Here is a 22,143-nt window from a genome sequence, read left to right on the forward strand (position 1 = left end):
AGGCCATGGCTGTCTTCCAGATGGTTGGGAAGGTCTGATTTGGAAGTTGGCTTGGACTTGGTGGTTCTTTTTCTTCTTTTGCTCTTTGCTTTCCATTGTCCTTAAATGCTCAACTTTTTTTTAAGGTAAGACTTTTTCTTAATCTTTAGTTATTTATTGGAGGCAGACAGAGAGAAATTGACAGGGGATGGGGGGAGATAGAGACACCTACAGCCTTGCTTCACCATTCGTGAAGCTTTCCCCTGCAGATGGGGAATTCCCAACATGTATTTAAAGATTTATTTTGCTTCCTTCGGGGGCAGAGCACCATCCTGGCATACATGTCCTTCTCTCTACCTGTTGAGCCATTTTCCTGGCCATTGATCCAGACTTTTCAAAGGAAGCCGAAGTATGGTTGGGAGAGTGGTAAGACAGTAGCACAGTGGACTTGCATTGCCTTCAAGCCTGAAGGTTCCAAGTTCAGCATCTGAGCTGAGTAGTGCTCTGCTAAGTGTGTCTCTCACAATAGTATACATTCTTTTAAAAAGGTGGATGTTGTTCTCTGAGCTGAGCACTTAGCTAGTGTTTTACAAAGTCCTTCCTCTGTAATCTCTGTGCTCATCGATCAGGAGGGGCGGAAATGAGGCTCAGAGGGTACTTGCTCAGGTCATATAACCAGCTTGAGTTGTCAGGGCAGCACTGTCCCTAGCATCTTGTTCACAGTGTGACCATATCATCATGGAAAAACGCTGTGAGGTCCCTAGGGGGGAGGGCAAGGAAGCTGCCCCCGGTCTGTCAGATGAGTGAGTGCATAAAATCCAGTGGGTGTGTTAAGACAGCATCTGCTTCCTTTTCGCTTTAAGAGAGCTGAAAGTAGCTGTGCAAGACACATGGGCCAGAGTAATGGTTATTCTAATAGATTATCCCTATCAAATGAGAAACCCTAAAGAAAAGACTAACAATTTAAAAGCACCATACACATATGTAATGCTATACAATGGTCTCTTCAATAATTTCTAACCCCTTTCTGCTTTTAATAAAGCCAATCAAAAGCAGTTTCCTCTGAATGGGAGTCAGGTGCAGATAATGACATTATTCCTGTTTATATAAAGCTCTTGCATGCTATATTTTTAACACACTCCATGTGTGTATATTTATGAATGTGCTTCAAACATATAAAACATTCTGGAAGGATTCATACCCAACTTAAAAGAATATTATTTGTGGATGTCTTTTTCTTTAAAAGAAAGCTAACCTCCTCCCACCAAAAAAAATAGCAAGAAAAAATTATATGCTTCTTGTAAAAAAAAAAAAGTTAAAGACTGGGGGGCCGGGAATTATCATGCCTTTTACTACACACAACAAGGGCCTGGGTTCAAGCCATTAACCACCTGCACAGCTTAATGAGCTGTGGCGTAGTAGTGCTTTGGTGTCTGTTTTTCCCTTATCTCTCCAAAGAAAAAAAGAATCCACCAGGAGTGGTGGAATTGTGCAGCAATAGCAGAGAAAAGCAGTCAAGTAAGGTAAGAAATCATCACAGTTCAAGCCGTGTTGCTGTCCCATGTTCTCTCCATGAGCTTGCTTTTAGGTGGTAGCATCTTGTGTCAGACCCCTCAAGCACACTGTCCAGGGGTCTGCTGCCTGCCCTGGCTCAGTTTTGGCCCCTCTTTTTCCAGTATACGTGCCTGATGAGTGGGAGGTGGCCCGTGAGAAGATCACCATGAGCCGGGAGCTGGGCCAGGGCTCCTTTGGGATGGTGTATGAAGGAGTGGCCAAGGGTGTAGTGAAGGATGAGCCGGAAACCAGAGTGGCCATTAAGACGGTGAATGAGGCCGCCAGCATGCGGGAAAGGATTGAATTCCTCAATGAGGCCTCTGTGATGAAGGAGTTCAACTGTCACCATGTGGTAAGAGAAAGTTCTGGGGAAGTCCATATTGAAATCCCATATCAAACACGGGCTTGAGGCCTTCCTTGCCTGGTGTCTTCTGGGCATCATCTGTCGCAGAGGTCTGGGGGGCTATGCAGGCCCCAGCCCCAAGTATTCTGTCAGCTGGGTCTGGTCCCTGCAGCTCATGGGTGGTTATAGGAGTGCCAGACTCAGACCCCACACCTTCAGCCCTCCTTTTCCTCCTCTCCAGGTGCGCCTGCTGGGTGTGGTGTCTCAGGGCCAGCCGACACTGGTCATCATGGAGCTGATGACACGGGGGGATCTAAAAAGTTATCTCCGATCTCTGAGACCAGAAATGGAGGTTAGTACTCATTCTGCCGGACTAGGTACGCCATTCCTTCTCTCATCTTTATTTTCTATATTCAGGTTAAATGCATACTCTTCACAAACTGACCCAATTTCTTAAGAAAAATGGGTAGAGGAGATAAGAGAGTAGAAAGATACCATTTCACCATCCTAGGAGCTCCGTGCCCTGGAAGGTGTGCGCTTCCCCTACCCCCTTTAGAACCTTCTTTCTCTAGGAGCTAGTGTGTCTGTAAATCCATTTGTTTTTCACATATCTTGTTTCTGGCTGCCTGCTTGGAGAGAGGTCCTACCAGGGTTTTCCTGACCAGAGACACACCTAGATTTTTTGTGAAGGGCGCTTGCTAATCTCCAAATACCCTTTTACTGATTGACTGTAACTATTTGTGTTGGAGTGAGACCAGAAAACCTCTTAGTTCTGGCATGTGCAGTGCCATGGGGGGAATCTGAGGTCTCTACCTGCTGAGCTATTTCAAAGCAAGGTGTGCTGGGCCCTGTCTTGGTCATAGTCTCACATGCCCTCACCAACACACTGAGGCTGGAGTCTGAGGTTTGTCTTCCTTGGTGCCCACAGAAAATACCAATCTAAGGAGTGCCACATTGCAAGCCAAACAACAATTAAGCTTGTTACTTCTGTGCTTCAAAAGAAAGGGGAAAGCAAAGATGAAACAATTTCCAACAGTGATTTTGTAGGGAAGACAGCATCCACTGCAGACACACTCTGTCTGTGCTTGGACTACAGAAGAGATGGGCTTGAACACAGCTCGCCTGCCTCATGTACCCTCTTTGCCGCTGTGGTCTCTTTCCTTCTCTATCTGAAATAGTTGTTGGGAGCAATGAACCTCCAACAATGGGATGGAGGGAAGACATATAAGAGTGACCAACAATTCTTGCCCTGGCCCCCAGCTGTGCTAGTGGATGTTTCTGCCTTCAGTTCTGTGGTCAGAGCACTTGACTTGACTGAGAAGCAGATGCTCTTATCTCTGTAAGGAAAGGTCCCTGCTAGTGAGTCTGGTGTCTTAGTGGAATGATCTATGGTGCTCTGTAGGAACCCAGATGGATGTTTGCAGACCTCCAGGTTGTCTGGGACTTGGGTGAGCTCACGCAATTCTCACTGAACATTTCTGTCTCCATCTCCGATAGAATAATCCAGTCCTCGCTCCTCCCAGCCTGAGCAAGATGATCCAGATGGCAGGAGAGATAGCGGACGGCATGGCATACCTCAATGCCAATAAGTTTGTGCACAGAGACCTCGCTGCCCGGAACTGCATGGTGGCTGAAGACTTCACAGTCAAAATAGGAGGTATGTCCTTCATTTTCTGGAGCAGTGCAAGAACGAGGCATATGCATGCTTGGCATGTGGGCTTTCCATATGTGGCCCCTCCTGACATTTAAGGCATTTGTGCGAGAGCAGGGACAACAATAATGAAGGCCTTGTCCTCAGATGGTTTTTGACTTGAGGAGGCTCAGCTGGTAAACCTGTGTGTTGTGAGCCCTGGGTCACATGTATGTGTCTAGCTTTCTCATAAAACGAACAAAACAGAAACAAGGAGCAGTGTTTCTAGCTTACAAGGAGTACTGGTCCTGAAGTCCTCCCTCTACCCCTCAGTGTAGGGCAAAGACTTGAGTCAGGCACACTGCTTCCCGGCTTGCTCTACAGCTGCCATCAGTTTGGTGCCACTTGTCATTTGAAGTCCAAATCAACAAGGGCTGGATTTTGCTGTTGAACCATGTGGCATATTTAGAGTGACATTTTCTTTTGTCATTGTAGTTTTTCCTTTTTTTAAATTTTTGTGTCTTTGGGCAGAAATCACTTGGCACTTTATCAGTTCTTGTTTTTTTCCTTTTTTGTGCAAGTAAAGGCAAATCCTTTAATTTGCATGTCACTCCATCAATTCGCAAATAAAGACTTTAACACCATTTTTACTCTTCACAAGGGTCCAAAAAATGTTTTCCCAGTGACTCATGGCTTATAAATATGACAAGGGATCTCACTAGAGGCAGTGTGGGGGCCCCATATCGTCAGTTTCTGGGGTTCACTTTATCTTCTCCCTCTTCATAGCAGAGCTGGAGCTGCCCTTTCTCCTGGGGATCAGGAGAAAGTGAGTGAGTCCTTGATAGAAAAAGCACTTTTCTTAATTGAGTGGAAAAATCAAAGTCTGACAAGGAAGCAGTCATTCTAGATTATAAAACAATCCCGGCACCAAGCATAATTAGGTGACATCTCCTAGAGACGGGAAAGTGGAAGAAATGTTCAAAAACAAGAGGGAGTGGTGTGTTGAAAAGCATCATTGAGTAATAGCATCAGAAGCCTCGCATGGCTGTGGCCTTGTGCCCTGAGCTGTTTTTTCATTGTGAATTGGTCCTCTTGATGTTTTCCCCTTACTAGACTGCAAAACAACTTTCTTTTCCTTTGGCAGTGAGGCCCAACTCCTGAGTCAGCCAACTCCTGCATATTTCATCAGCTTTCTAAGCCATGGATAAGTGACCTTTGTATTTCTTTCATATGTGATAGAATTTCATGAAAGAAGCCAGTACATCCATTCTTGTGGGAAAATCAAGGATGGCTGCGTGCTGTTTCCCTCTTACTTGAAAGGCACTACGAGAATTAACTCAGTAAAAGAGGAAATCTGTAAATATCTATAAACAAGAGACCTCTTGGTCTCTGGTGGTCAGGAAGACACCTATCAGCTCTTGCCCCTTGAACTTTGGACCAGATCATCTTGCAGGTGTCATCTCCACTCTCCCCCAGAGAGCTGATTGCACAGTCTAACTCTCTCCTGCCTCCTCCCCTCACAGACTTTGGGATGACCAGAGACATCTACGAGACAGACTATTACCGGAAAGGAGGGAAAGGGTTGCTGCCTGTGCGCTGGATGTCCCCCGAGTCCCTCAAGGATGGAGTCTTCACCACTCACTCTGACGTCTGGTAGGAAGTTGTCCCTCTCTTCCCTTGTCTTTAGTATCCTAGAAGTCACTCTCCTTCCTCACTGCTGTATCTGTCTCATCAGTGGGCTGGAGAAGACAGAGAGTTTGAGAACTTGCTGAAATTTTGTAGGACCCACGTTTCATTCAGCCTTCGCTGCACACTTGATAGGACACCAACCCTGGAGCTCTCTGCTCTTGTTATGTTTGCAAGGAAGAGGTACCTGGGTTGTGTGTGTAACTCACCTAAGCCCTCATATTGCAGGAAATGTTGTATTTAGACCTAAAGCATGTGAGCCATGTTTTCTGCCATGTTGACAGGATAGAGCAGAAGCCTACCATCTCTCTTAACAGTAAAAGTATCTGAGGTGGGATGCTCACCGGCTCAGGACACAGGATCTAAAATACAATGGAAGCTCTTGGCAGATTGAGGACCTGGTACTTCCATCTTCTAGAATGTCAGTAAGATTCCTGGCCATCCTCTTGGAAGGTCCTGCTGTAGATGTGATAGAGAGATGATAGTTGTTTACTCCAACTATCTGGATGGCACAGAGAGGAGTGACGGAACTCTGTTTTTAGCCTACTCTGAAGACAAGTGCAAACTGGAAACTGCATTTGCATCTTGAGCTAACGCACAAGGTCGTTATCTCTTTAACCAATCTGTAGTTCAGAGAGGACAGGCCTGGGTCCCCAAACCTTGAGGTTGGTTTATAAGACAATGAGAGAAAAGTGAGTTGTTTCTATCCTAAGGGTACCTGAATTCTCTTTGGCAACTAAGGGACATACAAGGTGATCCTCCCTCTTGATGACATAGCCATTAGGAACCAATAAAAAAATATGTACATCAGTCAAGTAATTTGATACTTAGGCAGTCACAGTGTTCAGGGTTTTTTTTCTTTCGACTCCCCTGAAAGTAGGGAGTCAGGGCTCGAACCAAGGTCCTTGCACTACCACCCAACCCCTCAGGTTTATTTAATGTCTATGTGGACACTGGAGAATGTGGAAGGCTTCTGTTATCTAGGCTTAAATTGAAGTCACTCCTTGGAGGGAATGGGGATGATTTTCATTTGCTGTGGACCAGCACCTGCAGGATTCCACCACTCCTGGAAGACCTTCCTACTCTCACCTTTTCCAGACAGAATGTAAGGGGAAGAGAAGAGACAACACAGTGTGGAGAGCCAGGCCTGCCCTTTGCTGTTCTTACATGTGTGCCTGAGGCTTAGGAGGCCCAGAGTGGACAGTCCTTATCCTTGGGAGATGTAGTGACAGAAGCCTTCCCAAAGGAGCTGGAGTCCTGGGCCATACCTGCGGGAACTGTCACCAGGGAGGAATTTCCTACAGTAGAATGCTGAGAAGATAGTGGGGTGTCAGGGTGGCCTTTGGACAAAGCCCAGTTTACAGCTGTGGTGGTTTGTGGAAAGGGGTATGACCAGAAGGTTAGAGAACAAGTTCAGGTTGAGTTCATGCACTGCCAAGTCATCTGGGGCTTGTGGGTTGAGAGGGAACCACAGGTGGCTTCTCACACCAAGACCACCGGTCAGGACAAACAGCAAGTTTGACACACCCCCAGGCCTGAGGGCCAGGAGCTGCTGCTTTGGGGATCAGATTGACTTTAGAAACTTGCCTTCCCTCTGCTGAGGGGGACAGAGAAACACCTACCACCCAGTCCTTAGAACTCCGACCTCTGGGTCTTTGGCTTTCCCAGGCCTCTTGCACAATGTAAATAGAAATATGTTGTGCTAAATGAGTTAAAAAGGACCTGGGTGGGGTCACTCCTGTTTATGTCCAACAGCTGTTTTTAGTATCAGTAACTTCAACAACTTAGAAAACATTCCGATACAGTCAGAGCGCTGCTCTTAATAGGATGTGTCTTCCCTAAGGCGGGGGGGGGGGGGGGGTCACCAGCACCCCTGTGCTAGGACATATCACCCCATTCAGCTCCTTGATATTGTGCAGCCTGAGTTATTCCACTGAAATAAAGCCAAGGCAGAGACACCCCTTGGGAGGAAGACGTCCTCAGTTTGCGTTTGTGTTACCAGGAGCTGGTGGTGGTTGGAGTCACTTCTCAATCTGCCTGCTGACTTTATCCCTCTGCTAAACTCTGTTAATTAAGGATGCAGGGCTGGGGAGGTAGCTCACCTGATAGGAACACCATGCAAAGTGGTGTCTCTCCTTCTGCCTCTCACCATCTATCTGGAAAATGTCTGTCAAGAGTAATGCACTCATACAGGCAAGCAGTCCCAGCAAAGCCTCGCAGGAAGGGGGCAGTGCTTATTTGTCGTGAAGCCTGCCCCCTAGGTCTGGGGAGAGGGAGGTGGCTGTTCCTGTCCTTTGTGTCCTGCCGAGCCTCTGAATAGCCTAGAGCTTAGGGACCCAGGGAGCGGCTGTGTGACCAGAGACCCTTGGGGCTGCTCAGTCACAGCTCTTGCTAGGCCTGGGAGTCTAGTTTTTTTTTTTTTCTTTTTTAAGACCAGATCTGTTTTGCCAGGTCATGGCCCTGCTCACCCAAACTCCACATCCAAGAGTGATTGTGTCTGGCATTTTAAAGGCCCCTTTGACAGCCCTGCATATCCTCCCCACAAAATGCCAGATGCCTAACTGAAGGGAGGGCGGCTCTGCTTGGACAGGGCCGATCATCAAGGCTCTTCAGAAGAACCACCAGAAAGGAGAGGGCAGTGCCTGGTGGGTCTCTGCCCATCTCATGAGTCTCTCACCCACAGGTCCTTCGGGGTCGTACTCTGGGAGATCGCCACACTGGCTGAGCAGCCGTACCAGGGCCTGTCCAATGAGCAGGTCCTGCGCTTCGTCATGGAGGGTGGCCTTCTGGACAAGCCGGACAACTGCCCTGACATGCTGTATGTAGCCCCTGCAGTGACCCCTCTTCCTGGGGCCCTGGACCTCTGGGAATTCCCCCCCCCCCAACTCTGGTCTTAAGGGACTACATGGTTGGGACTGGGACAGAAGAGGAGTCTGGGTGGGTCTCTAATCCCATCCCACCCCGCTTAAACTGTTCCATTTTGTGCTTTGTATTGTGGTGCCTCAAATATTTGATGAAAGCAGTCTTTCTTCATACCCATGAAAGGTGTTGCTGTTCTTAGCTGTGTCATTACCTTAAAGATGAGGGCCAATGGGGGAGAGAGCTCACAGGGAGGGGGGTATGCCTGCCCATGGCCTGGTGCTGGATGGCCTCTCTAATTAAAGGATGGACAACTTGTGCTTTCACAAGGCTGGTTACATTCCCCCCAACAAGCAGATAACATACTGACTAGTCGTAAGCCCCAGAACTTTGACCTCAGCCACCAACAATGCCCCCCAGGCGTCTTCTCTATTAGATGTTTGGGAGAGAAGCCCAGAAGCTATGAGAGTGACCTGCATAGGCACAGGGCTCAGGTGACATCTTTGCAGACACAGCTCTGGAATATTTTGTGAGGCAGAGAACAACAAGCCTGGGATTCTGCACTCCACTGTCAAGCCCCTACAGTCATTTTTTCCTGGAGCAGGTCAGAGAGAGGATGGGAAGAGAAGTTCGTGACTACACATGGCAGCTCCAGGGAGCAGCAGTGGGCTTGTTTGCTACACCAAGGCAAGACTCAGAATCTTCTGGATCGCAATAGAGAGAAAATTAGCTACCCTAGTATGCCAAGCTCAGGCGCTTCCTAGAAGCGCTCGTCAGGGCCAGGCCCTGTGTCACATGGGGGTGGGTCCCAGAGGAGTGGTTAAGCTGTCTGTCTGTCCAAGTAGCCCATCAAGCTACAAGTGTGATCACACACCCCAGTGACTTAGCCCCAGCAGTCCACACCACTGCTCTTTCAGTCCCTCATGCTTTCCGTGGGTGACAGCTCCTCTGCTAAGGCTCAGGGCCTCTTGTGGGTGCTCAGGATTCGGCCACTTAATCTATAACAGGTCTCCTGTCCTGGATACTGCTTGAAGACTAGCAAACTCAACTGACGAGCAACCTACTCACAAGTCCTGTCCATATTCAGATGGGGCAGGGTGGTAGCCAGGGCCATCTGAGAAGCTGGCTTCCAGTCTGGGCTACAGGGACCACTGCCAAGGGAAGACCGAACCTGCCCTCTCCTAGGACACTGCTGGCTTCCCCTCCACCAGGGCAGGGCAAACACCTTAGGTCTAGTGACCCCTACAGTCACAACTGCCACAGGCAGAGCAGATCTTACACTTAAGAATGACCCTGTCCACATGCCCACACCCTGGTACACGGGCAGCTGTAGTGGATGCAGAAGCAGAGTCGAGAGTTTATGTGCACACCATGTGGTGAGGACCACCCATCCCATGGTGAGAAAAAGCTTCCTTCAGAACCAAAAAGAAAGTGATGCTTTAGAGGAGGGGGGAGTGCCAAGTTTGCATGACTATATGTGCTGCCAAAGCAGAAGCCTACACTAACAGCAGCTGGGTTCCTGCAAGCTGACAAAACAGTCTGGGAATGCAGGTGTGAATTCTGCCCCTATGGTTTTGGGGTGGTGGGAAGTAAGGCATTCTTTTTGTGCCTTCTCTTTGACAAGGGAAACACTTGCCTCTGGGAAACCTGTGTGATTCCTAAAGCTGACATGCCCCCCAGGTGTCTAGTCTCAATATTCACTGAATAGGCTTGAGAAGCAGCCCACCAGCCCCAAGAATGGCAGACTGCTTCCTGTTCCCAGCATAGAGTGACAAGGAAATTCGCACAGCAGCTACTCCTGGGTATTAAATGTTTTTACTGCAGGAGGCATCTGTGCTTTGCCATCTAGAACCCCCTTGGCAAATGTTTCCTTGCTCCTGAGAGGAACAAAAAGTGAAAGGAGACTAGCTGGTTTCATGGGGAGTGTTTGGATAAGGAAAATATGTTCCAGTAGAGGCTGGAGGGAGACTTCACTGGGTTGGGGCATGTACCACTTATCTTGTGTGTGCAACCCAGCTTCGAGTTTGGGTAGCACATGGAAGTAGCATTCTTCTTTTGGTAACAGAAGAAGCAGCTCTCTGGAGCTGTGGTCTCTATCTGAATGAAAGAATGGCCTGGAGTTGTCAAAAAGCCCTGGGCCTTCACTTTAAAGGGAACCCACTTTGGATGGATGGATGGATGATAGGGCAAGGTGGCCACAGAAAGAGACTGCTTGGTGTTACCTGGGAGCAGGTGTGGCGGCCTGTTGCAGAGACAGTCACTGAGACTAGGCCCTCTGCACCCCAGTGCTCAGGCTGTAGAGGGAAAGGCCCCTGGGTTCCAGCCCCCTGGTTCATGGCCAGAGCTGCAGGTGCCCATGCCTTGACTCAGTTTGAATTAATTTAGCTGACAACAAAGCCTGTTTCTCAGGCTCCCTTTCCATACTCAAGACCACACGGCCTTGAGCTCATCTAGGTCCACCTTGCTCACCTCAGAAACAGGGCTGGCACTGCCTTTCCCAAGTCTGACTAGAAGGACTGCATGGTAAGGTTTGGGGACCAGGGTTAGAGTGAGCCTGAGTCATGCACCTTGAGGCAAGAAGCCATCTCCCTTGTAGGCCAAGCCCCTTCTCTCAGGAGCACCTCAGTGGGCAGACTTTAGGAAAGTACTGTAACTTCGTAGTTTGGAGAGTCATCTGCTAATAGATAAACATGAAACAACGCAGCTGACTCCTGACTGAATCTATAGCTTTCTTGTTGCCCATTAAGGTGCCCAGCCTGCACTCTATGGAGCCAGGAGTTTGGGGGGGGGGTTGCTGAGTGCAGGGTAGAGAGATGGGGTGCTGTTGTCCCTTACACCCCAGCCTCCTGGAGTCATAAGTGTCCCATCTACCCTGCCTCATGGTGAGATAGGAGCTCCGTTTGGTGACTGCCTTCACTCAGGCCAAGGGCTGTGAGCACCCCTTCATGCTCAGTCAAAAACCAGCTCCCTCCCATTTGCCTGTGCTACCTAGTTGTAAAGAATGTACCCCTTTTTGTATTTCCCTTTAAAGAGGAATTTTATCAGCTCATAAATCCTTCTCCAGGCCCCTGGAAAGTTTTCTAGGGGAGCTAGTGTAAACAATGTCTCCAGTCCCGTGGAGTGAAAAGACTTCCTTTTATGGGCAGCCCTGGGATGGTTTCATAGCAGCATCACATGGCTGCTTTGTGCTGATGTCACTGGTATGGCTTCCCCCACCCACGAGCCACAGAGCACAGAACCAGGGCCTATCATGTGTGCTGGGTGCTGGTTGCAGTTCTATTCAGGGTCCAGTCCATCAGCCAGAGAGGAAATCACGGCGGAGCCCCAAGAGCAAGTGCATGTATTTATAGTCCTGCCTTATTTTTGTTTACTTTGAGGTTGGGGAGTGATCTGTTACCATGTAACCCCATGAGTGCTCAGTTCAGTGGGGAGAGCGAGGAGGATCCTTGGCGGGGCCAGCGTTTCTCTTGTTTGGCTCAGGAGAAAAGGCTGTGACAGTCCCAGCTTCATGCACCCATCCCTGGTTCGGGGAAAATGGGCAGTGCCTTCACCTCTTGGTACCTGACAACCTGCAGATTTCTAACACAGTACCTGCTACCCAGACTCTGGACTCAAGTGGCTCATGAGCAGTCTTTCTGCCAGCTCTCAGCCTGGCCCTCATGCTTGGTCTAGTTCTATATTCCCTAGAATGGGACTGTCCAGGGCCAGCCATGAAATGTCTGGGCTTTAGAGGCCAAGTGGTCTGGGCTTCAGCTACCCCTTCCACCTGCAGCTCAGAAGCAGTGGCAGATACTCCATAAACAAGCCAAGCGGGCTGGCTCCCATCCAGTAAAACTGGACTCACAAAATCAGGTAGCAGAACAAGCCTCGCCCCCAGCCCCACTTTCCCCCAAAAGTCAGACTGTTCCAGATGACTTCACCTGGTTTCTGTCCCCATGGTTTTCAAGGTAGTCTGAAAGCTTTCTCTTTACAGGCCTGTGTCTCTGCAGCCCTCCGGCCCCCGACTGAAAGTTTCCTTGGGTCAAAGGGAAGAGGATCATAAGCCCACTTGGGAGGCTTTGTGAAGCCTTCCTTCATATGATGAGCTCCACTGGGCCATTTAAAAAGTATTTCTTTAGACAGATGTCCCAGGACAGAATTTCCTGAGAGAAGATATGGAAGGAAAGACACTGGTTTCAAGTTCATGTAAGAAAGGGCCAGATACTCACTTGAGGACCAAAGCTCCCCTGTACTCTGTGCCCACCTGGACAGGGCTCGTCTACCTTCTGAATGTTTGCTCCAGGGAGTGGCTCAGCTAGCTGGTGCACACGCAGTCCCCTACCCGCTTGCATTCAGAAGTACCCCCCTCTGCAGCTGTTCTGATCACTTGTCAAAGTCCAGGTCTTTGGGAGTCAGGGCAGCACTTGTCTTCTCCCATCTCCCTGTGCTCCCTTAGGGCTCAGGTGACTGAAGGCTTTACAGAGGATATGCCGTTGTGAAGCCAACTATTGTGGTACCCACCTGTCCCTGGCCTGGCACTAGGTTCTAGGCAGTCCTCTACTACTAGAGGGACCAGGCCTGCTTTGTGTCATCCAGTTGGCACTCACCACCTACAGTCCCATTCCACCAACTGAGACCTTAGACTTAGCACAGGTGGGGTTAGGAGTTGGCTCATCTGGTAGAACAATACATGACTGTGTATAGGATCTACAGCTACCTACCAGATGGGAGTACCTGCAGGGGGCAATTTTTTTTTTTTTTGCCTCCAGGGTGCCTCCTCGGTGCCTGCATTATGAATCCACTGCTCCTGTGGCCACTTTGTTTTTTCCTATGAGAGAAATTGCGAGGAGGGGGAGAGAGACACCTGCAGACCTGCTTCACTGCTTGCAAAGCAATCCCCCGAAGGTGGGGAACCAGGGGCTCAAACTGAGACCCTTGCGCAGGTCCTTGTGCTTTGTACTATGTGTGCTTAAGCCAGTGTGCTACTGCCCGGCCCCCTCAGGGGGGCAATCTTCACAAGTGGTGTAGTGACACTGCAGTATCTCTTTCTATCTAAAAAGAATAAAATGGCCGCCGGGAGTGGTGGAGGCGTGCAGACACTGAGCTTGTGATAACCCTGGTGGCGGAACAAACAAAAATAGAGCATGGATTTGGGCAGAGGAAAGAGCTAAGCTGGGTGAGCATCGGGCTTGTGCTCCTGAATCTCTCAGTTGAAATCCAGTGTTAAGTGCTCTGACTTCTTTCTCATCCTTCCTCTTCACATGAAACTATCTCTGATGTAAATAATTAAGTCTCTTTTTTAAAAAAAAAGTAGTGCAGGTGTCCTCCACAGAAACAGTGCTGTGGGGACACTGAGTCCTCCTCCACTGTGCTATGGAGACGACAAAGCCCCCTTCAGCCTCATTCTGGAAGTAATGTTCTGACACATACCCCCGACTTCGGAGGAACCTAGACTTCTGTAAGTGAGGGTGTAGGTCTTGCGCCCAGAGGGGCCCCGGGCTCCGGGTGAGTCGCACAGTACCAGGATGTGAGGGAAGAGGGGGCCGCACACTCTGGAGTGCTCTGTAGCTCCCACGTTGGTGGGGGCCCCACAACCCTGCACAGCCTAGTCAGCTCTCCCATGCAGCTCAGGCCCAATTCTGTCTGTCCCCACCGCAGGTTTGAGCTCATGCGCATGTGCTGGCAGTACAACCCCAAGATGCGGCCTTCTTTCCTGGAGATCATCAGTAGCATCAAAGACGAGATGGAGCCCGGCTTCCGGGAGGTCTCCTTCTACTACAGTGAGGAGAACAAGCCACCTGAGCCCGAGGAGCTGGACCTCGAGCCCGAGAACATGGAGAGTGTCCCCCTGGACCCCTCGGCATCCTCGTCCTCACTGCCGCTACCCGACAGACACTCAGGACACAAGGCCGAGAACGGGCCAGGCGTGCTGGTGCTGCGGGCCAGCTTTGACGAGAGACAGCCTTATGCGCACATGAACGGGGGGCGCAAGAACGAGCGGGCCCTGCCTCTGCCCCAGTCCTCGACCTGCTGATCCTCGGAGCCCAGCCCGGGCCAACAGTAACGGGGCACGCTCGGCGGGTGGGGGGGAGAGTGCTAACGATCTATCCACAGCCTCCTGTACCTCAGTGGATCTTCAGAACTGCCATGGCTGCCCACAGGAGACGGCTTCTCTGCAGTAAACACGTTTGGGATGTTCCTTTTTTCAATATGCAAGCAGCTTTTTATTTCCTGACCCAAACCCTTAACTGACATGGGCCTTTAAGAACCTTAATGACAACACTTAATAGCAACAGAACATTTGAGAATCAAGTCATCTCCATCTCTTCTCTCTTCTTTCTCCATCTCCCCTTTCTCAATCTCTCTCTGCCTCATAATAGAATAATGTACCAGCTCAGCCGGGACACCTTTTGAGTCAGACTGAGGAAGTGGCTGTCCTTTCCCATGTGGCCCCACATTGCCCTTGAACCTAACCTGCCTGTCATTAGAGGTCTTTATATATAAAACAAAGAACACACACACAATGGGAAGGAACTTTTTACTGTGTCTCTAATCTTTGTAGGGACCAGCATCATTTTAAAAGGGCCATCATGCATCTGTAATTCTGCCAGCCAGCCACACACACACCCCCAGTCTCCTCTTCATGCCCCTCTAGTTGCTTCTGATGAGGTCATTACAGAGGCTGGGGGGGAGGGGGTTTAAGGAGGTCTGGACAGAACTGGGGCTTTGTCAAATGAAATGGGGGGGCAGCTGAGCTGGCTTCCCTGCCCACTTTCATCTGCCAGTCCCTCTGCCCCCAGGTCCCAGCAGAGCCTGGCTGAATGCTTTCTGGCCTCAAGGACACAGATGGGAAGGGGTTTCAGGGCTGCAAGGAAGGAAAGTCATCCACCTCCACCACCACAGTAAGAAGACAAGCAGTCAATGGATTCAAGCAGCCTGAGCTTTGCTGACATTCTCTCTGTTACTAGGACTTCCTCATGGGCCTTACAGTTGTATGTTAAGACCATGAGGCATTTGCATACACATCGTCTATAATGTCACTTTTATAACTTTTTTACGGTTCAGATATTCATCTATCTATACGTCTGTACAGAAAAAAAAAGCTGCTATTTTTTTTTTTGTTCTTTATCTTTGTGGATTTAATCTATGAAAACCTTCAGGTCTCCCCTCCCTTTTCTGCTCACTCCGAGAGACTTCTTATGCTTTGTACTAGAGCGCGCGACTTTCCTGCTCTTTTCCCCGTAATTGATACTATTCTCTAAACATAATTTGCCATGAACTGTTGGATGCCTTTTGATAAATACACCTCCCCATTCCCCCTGCTCTATCAGTTCTGTTGGAACCCATGGGTCGACGAGGGGGGAGACGGTTTGACCTCTACCCCCTCCTCTTCCAGGGCCACCCTGTGGGCCTCATGGCCCACTTCTCCTCAGTCCACTCTCACAGTGGTTGAGTCTGTTAGCAGTGCAAGACATGATACAAACTCAGGTCACAAAAGAAAAAAAAAGTTCAATCTTTCACACAGCCCTGCCCAGCATTCATAACCACCTTTGTCTAGGAAGCTTCACCCTCTCTCCCCACAACACCCCTCCACCGCCTTCTATTTTTTTGGTTGTGGCACACATATATCTATTTTTTTAATTCTTGGGTACAACAGCAGTTTGAACTGCAGACACTAGGCATTTGGATCGCTACTTTTTTAATGGCTATTTAGTCCTTCCATCCCATGCAAAGCAGCTGCTGAGTTTGCGAGGGCCATCCTCATAACACCCTTCCTACCTGTTGGAAACAGGTCCCTAGCACCCTCCTTGACAATGATGGGGAGTGGGGTGTCAGAGCTGCCTCCTGGGGGTGTTAGTAAGTGTACCTCCAGGTCAGCCAGCCAAGGCCACTGGGCTGATGTGGCTGCCCCCTTGGGGACCAGAGCCCTGGTCCTAGCTTGCTCTCCCTGGGCGAGGAATTCATTTCCTGAGGGCCTGGGAGTCTAGTTTTGTTTATTTCTTAGCACTTCTCACCAGAGTGATGACAGCACAAGAGTTCTTGGATGAACTGTTAAAATTGTGAGTTAGAGCAAAGCTAGAGTATGGTGACTATTAGTTGGGACTGGGGAGGAAACACACAAATAAGGTTTGTAGTGCTTTTTTATATATATTTTGGATTTTCTGTAGTTTCAATCCCATGATTTTTTTCTAGTCTCTGTCCCATCGTTTGTTTTTCCTCTTTAGAGAAAAAAATTGAGAAAAAGAAAAAAAAAGGTACTTAGTTTTTCTTCTAACTTATTTTGTGGTAGCAGTTTCAGTCACTGTAGAGAGGCCCTCTTATGAATTTCAATACTGAGAAAAGAGCTTGTGTGTTGTGTATGTAGGACGGGACAGTTTTTAGTTTTCTTTGGTGTTTTTTTTTAAAACATTTATCTACCTCACTCTTTATTTTTTTATATGTGTATATATATATAAAAAAAAAAGACTACATCTCACATTTCTCAGCACCTGACAATATGCCGTTGATACTGGTAACCTCATCCACACCACAGGCTACACATGCACCGGGTAACACACGAGGCCAGGCGGTGTCCCGGGGTCCAAACTCTCCTCACCCTCCTGTCTGACAGCTTGCCTTTCTCTGAAATATCTCCTGTACAACTCTTGTTCTCCTCCTGGCTTGGTTTTGAGAGCTGGCAGAGTCCTCCTCCCAGCCCCATGACCCCCCTGCAAAAAAAAAAATTGCCGTAGGAGTCGGAGACTAGGTTTCGCAGTGGGGAGGCACCTAGCTGCCCTCAAAACAGACTGCTTGGCCATCAGATCCCATCAGGGAAGGAGCAGTTGTTCCCAGATTTGGAGAACAGATGTGAATGCCAGGGTGCAGCAGGCAGTCTCTCCTATAGAATCCTGCATGTTTGGGTCACTCCATTCTGTTGTGACTCTTGCACCCTGGCTAGCCCTGTGTCAGCTGACGCCTCTGGGCCTTCTGCTCCCAAAGCCAGGTCCTACGGAGGATGTACAGAGAAAGGCCTCCTCCTCCCTCTCCAGACCTCTCTCCATCTCAGCCTCACCTCTTCCTCCCCAGGGGAAAATAAGGACATACCAAACCTTCAGGCTGGAAAGGGCCCGTGGTGGGCACGTAGTTTCTTGCCGGGGGTTTGGTACCCGGTTGGAACTGTGCCTCCATCTGTCGTCCTGCTGCTCGCTGGTGGACGGCACCTCTCCTCTTCCGGCAGCTGCTCTCACAGGCACTGGTGGTTCTACCTGGGAAACGTGGTGGGTGGTTTTCCCAAGTGTGGAGGGCTCCTTACCAGTTCTGGTCCTGCAGTTACTCTCAGGAGCATCTTTCCTCCTCCAAAAACACGACCCTCCTGTCCCCAGTCCCCTGGGCTCTTGCCCATCATCATCAAGACTATTGTCTGATCAGGGTTTTCTTCTTCCACACTGTAGGTGACCCCTGGGAATAGTGGCCTCTCTTCTCTTTTGCACATACCTACCGGTTTCCACAACTGGATTTCTACAGATCTCTCAGTAGAGTTTTGTTAAAAACTGTCCAAGTTGTTGGTGTTGTTTTGTTGTTTTTGATGTAGGTGGTTTTGCTTTAAGTAAAAGGAAAACACTAGTAGCGTAGTGCCCATTCATAACAAATGCTTCAGAAATACTCAAATGAAACACAGACTTTTGTTCATGTTGATGGTGCAGTCATTTTACTGGACCAAACCACCCATATCTTGACTATATGCCAAGGCATCATCTATCCACAGTTCTAGCCTACTTTCATGCTGACTTCCCAGCCTCTTCTTGATTTTCCTCTTTCATATGCTCCACATAATTTAACCAAGCTGAGTTGTGGCATTTCCCATGCAACCTCCTGAGAGCAGCTCACACTGCTTGGCGCACCTGAACCACTGAGGCACATAGTTGAACTGATGTGAGCATTAGAACATTATCACACACAGCCCTTCCCCCGAGGCAGCAGGAGCTGGCATATTCTGGAAACATTGTGGCACTTCAGCTGTGTAAGGGAGACCTGTGTCTACAGCCCCGCTCCCAGAGTCTCCCCCACAGGGTGTTGTGGGGCTTGATGCACAGCTGGAGCAAGCTTCCTCCTTGGAAGATAGAAGACAATGTCCATGGCCAACGTTGGCCTCACCTTTCACTCTGTTAACATTTCAATGGTAGGACAAGCGGCTTAGGAAACTAGAAAAGTGGTTGTTGTGGAACTACCCAATGACTAACTGCTTGGTGTGAAATGGTGTTTTGGTTGGGATAACATACTGATGGTCCAGGTAGGATGCCAAATTCCAAGCCAGTTTGTTCCACCAAAGCTTCTTTCTCAGTAGCCCACCTGTGTGGGCCAGTGACCGTACTTGACAAAGACATGGTCACACTAAGTTCAGACCAGTGAGAAGGCTAGGATGCTCGGTCCAAGGCCCCTCGCTGTCACTGCTGGATCCTCCCAGGGCAGCCAGATAGTATTGCAGCCAACTCCTTTCTAAAACCTAGGCGCCCAGTTGACAGTACTGCTCTGTAGCATGCCTTGGCCCATTCCAGCAGTCCGAGTGATGCATCCAAGGTTTGGGGTTTGTTCCTTTGTTAATGTTATTTCTATGTTTGTTGGAGTTTTCATTACCTGAGCTAAACTGAAAGTTCTGGACCAGAGACCCACTCCTTAAGAACCAGTGATCAAAGTCAAACTGACTTCACTCAGAAGTAGATGATGGTACAACCGAGAGCCTCAAGAGAGGATGCTTTAGGTTGAACCTCTCTGTTACCAGAGATGCTGAAGATACAGACCTGGGACAGGCCAGGGGGTTTCCAGTCTTGGCCTCCAGCTAGATGACTAACTGGTTATTCCAAGAAAAAGTACATGAGCACATCTTGATGGGGGAGCAGTCAGGCAAAAGGAAACCACTGTAAATGGGAATCTGATGTGACATGAAGAGAATGTGAGCAGGACAGTCCAGGGCTTTGAAGAAGTGTGGGCCACATTTTGAATTTGATGGTTTCTGAAAGGATAGACCACACCGAGGAACAACCATCATCTACAGGCATTTAAATAATAAACCCAACATCCTCCTTTGGAAACTTATCCTAGAGTTAAGTAGGACTGTTCAAGAACATGACCGGCACTGTACCTGTCAGTGGTCAGTCCTGGGGCATGACTTTAGGTTTTTGTTTTGTTTATGCAAGAACATAAAGATCACTCATCTGTATGTCCACGTTTGTGTGTGTCCACATCTTCCTGGTAAACATTGTTTTAGTCACCCATTAGCGTTTTCAATAGGGCTCTTAAGTCCAGTAGATTACGGGTAGTCAGTTGACGAAGATCTGGTTTACAAGAACTAATTAAATGTTTCATTGCATTTTTGTAAGAACATAGAATAATTTTATAAAATGTTTGTAGTTTATAATTGCCGGAAATAATTTAAAGACTTTTTTTCTCTGTGTGCAAATGTGTGTTTGTGATTTTTTTAGGACACCTGTTAACTAGCTAGCTTTACAATATGCCAAAAAAAAGAAAAGAAAAAAAAGATTTCCCCCAACTCCACTCCATGCTTTGTGCCCTAGTTTATATTAAAGGAATGATGACGATTTAAATAGTTCTGTATCTTCAGTATCTTGGTCTTCCAGAACCCTCTGGTTGGGAAGGGGATCATCTTTTATCAGTCATTTCCCTTTGGAGTGTAGCTACTTTTAACAGACTAAAGGAACCTCACTGGCTAAGGAAACAGCAGAGGTGTTGCCAGCCCCTCAGTGCATGTGGCCCTATTCAGCATGTGGTTTGCTTGGTTTGATTGTTGCCATTGTTAAACAATACCCAGAGATAGGAAGCCTTGGCTGAACAGCCAATGATTTCCACAATGACCACAGCACACAGACTTATTACAGAGTTATAGAAAATACTGACGTGCACAGACTGTTGGCTTCCAAGCCTCACCTTGTGATTAATGCTTTAGTATAAAAAGGAAGAAACCCAATTTGCTTTTCCTTAAGGCAGAACGCTGAAGATCCCCTTTCCCAATCCCAGTTTGTTTGTTTTTAAATAAAAACTACATTCACCAAAATTTGTCCCACTTTCACTCCATGCCTGTAGCTCCTGAGGTATTGTTGGCTATGTCTACACAACACTGCAACAATCCTCGTCCTTGAAAATCTCTGGATGTTTTGCACCAAGCAGGAGAAAGGTCCAGAAACAATTTGGGTTTTATTTTCAACTATTCATTCAGATAGGTGTTTGCCACTGTGTAGGCACAGGCATAGGTTGGATAGATGACTGGCGGAAACACCCATCTGCCTTCAAAGCCAGTGAGGTTGAGGTGAGAGGTTTGCCAGAGTTTGTCTACCTCTGGGATATAAAAATAAAGTCAAACCAGAAGGCAAGATGGAATGAATGCATCACAAACAATGCATTTTCTGAATTTTCTTGTTTAAAAATGTTTTGTAAAAAAAAAAAGTTTTTTTAAAAAAAAAACAACAAAAAATGTAGTTAATATGGCCAATTTGTTACATAAAATGACTTTCCATGTATAAATTATTCCTAAAAAAATTCCTCTGTTTATATAAAAAAATCAGTAGATAAAAAATTTCCAAATGTTTTTGTATATTCTGTTGTAAGAATTTATTCCTGTTATTGCGATATATTCTGGATTCTTTACATTATGGGGAAAAAAGAAACTTTGTCTATTTTGAATGGCTGAAGCTAAGGCGACTTTAGTTTCTCTTACTCTGCTTTTTTCTAGTAGTTAAAGTACTACATGGTTTAAGTTAAATAAAAGAATTGTATGCATTTTTGGTCTCTGACTTTGTCCTGTCCTCCCTTTTCTGGAAGAATAACCACACATCTGAGCAGGGACTCGTGGCAAGTGCATTCACATGTCACTAGGAGGTGTTCACCATGAAGGCTTTGCTGGGTTCTTGATGGCTGAACCCCTTCAACAAGCAGATTGCCAGTGAAGACAGGCATGCCATTTAGCTTCTCACTCCATTAAGTCAGCCAGAAGAGAATCTGAATATATATAAATGCCAGAACTCTTAAGGCTGTTTATGACTGATTAGTATAGGCTTTCTATACCTTCTGCTGATAAAACTCAGGCCAACGTGGGTTTGAGATTGGATTAAGTCCAAGCTAGGAGTCACACTCTCCACCTTTCTATGTTCCTTGTGGGTGCCATGCACAAGCCTCCCATCCTCAGAGAGGGTCAGGTAAACACGTCAGAAGTGTAAACAATCCTGAAAGCATGCCAAGCTGAACAGTCTCCTGCTTTAGAAAGCCACCCTGACTGGTGTCAAGCCAGTAGCTTTCCTCCTCCCAGACAGGTTCTTGTGTGCTGTCAGTCTTCTGAACTTGTCCACAGCCAGAAGGAGCAGTGTTTTTTTTTTTTTTTCTGAAGATGAAGGCACTGAATCATATAGTTAAGAATCTTTCCCAGGGTGAGAGAGTTCTGGTGAGATGTATATTTGCCTTGAATGTGGCCCAGGTTTGAGGCCTGACATGACGAGTAGTGCCTTTGCACCCTCTGGCTCAGTATCTGAATGGAGAAGTGGCTCAAGTGCTATGAAATCACACAGACCACATGTGTGAGTTCTGAACCACTCTACCCCCTATAAAAATCTCTCCCATGTCTTTAGACCCAGCAAAACTATTTGATATCCCCCTGCACATGTCAACTATGAGCTGCCACTCAGGAAGGTATGCACTTTGAGATCCACACACCAGGATTTACATCACTGTCTCATGGAGGAGCAAACCCCCCGATATTCCCAAGGTCCCTCAATTAGTTATGTGACAGCCAGAACTGAGTCTTTTAAGCCGTAGTTTGCAAACTAACGCCAAGCAGGGGTGCCAGTATAAATTCAAAGGGAAGAACAGGTCACTGGGACAGGCACATGTGAATGGAGCCTTCTGAGGGAGAGATCTTGAGACGGTTCTGGACAAGGGAGATTTCCCAACCAAGTGATAGATAAAGAGTAGGAAAGCTATCAGGGGAGGGTTGGCATATGGAGGTCTGGTGGTGGGATCTGTACGAAGCTGTACCCCTCTTTTTATATATTTAAATTTTTTTTTAATTTTCCCTTTTGTTGCCCTTGTTTTTCATTATTGTTGTAGTTATTGTTGTTGTTATTGATGT

General features: G+C 47.8%; 1 protein-coding gene across 3 annotated transcripts in view; it reads left to right on the forward strand.

Moving 5' to 3' along the window:
- Positions 1 to 20,801, forward strand: part of IGF1R (insulin like growth factor 1 receptor) — a 289,574-nt gene extending 268,773 nt beyond the window's left edge. For 2 of the 3 annotated variants that reach the window (XM_007518792.3, XM_060179335.1), the window contains exons 16-21: positions 1,656 to 1,885; positions 2,118 to 2,228; positions 3,374 to 3,533; positions 5,030 to 5,159; positions 7,876 to 8,010; positions 13,689 to 20,801. In XM_007518792.3, coding sequence (XP_007518854.1) covers positions 1,656 to 1,885; positions 2,118 to 2,228; positions 3,374 to 3,533; positions 5,030 to 5,159; positions 7,876 to 8,010; positions 13,689 to 14,064 — 1,142 coding nt within the window. In that variant the 3' untranslated portion in view covers positions 14,065 to 20,801. Of the gene's footprint in view, positions 1 to 1,655; positions 1,886 to 2,117; positions 2,229 to 3,373; positions 3,534 to 5,029; positions 5,160 to 7,875; positions 8,082 to 8,132; positions 8,263 to 13,688 lie in introns of those variants that run through there. The other variant, XM_060179336.1, reaches the window with a different exon arrangement.
- The last annotated feature ends 1,342 nt before the right edge of the window (positions 20,802 to 22,143 follow it).

Source organism: Erinaceus europaeus, chromosome 20 (genome assembly GCF_950295315.1).
Source record: "Erinaceus europaeus chromosome 20, mEriEur2.1, whole genome shotgun sequence".
Taxonomy (NCBI): domain Eukaryota; kingdom Metazoa; phylum Chordata; class Mammalia; order Eulipotyphla; family Erinaceidae; genus Erinaceus; species Erinaceus europaeus.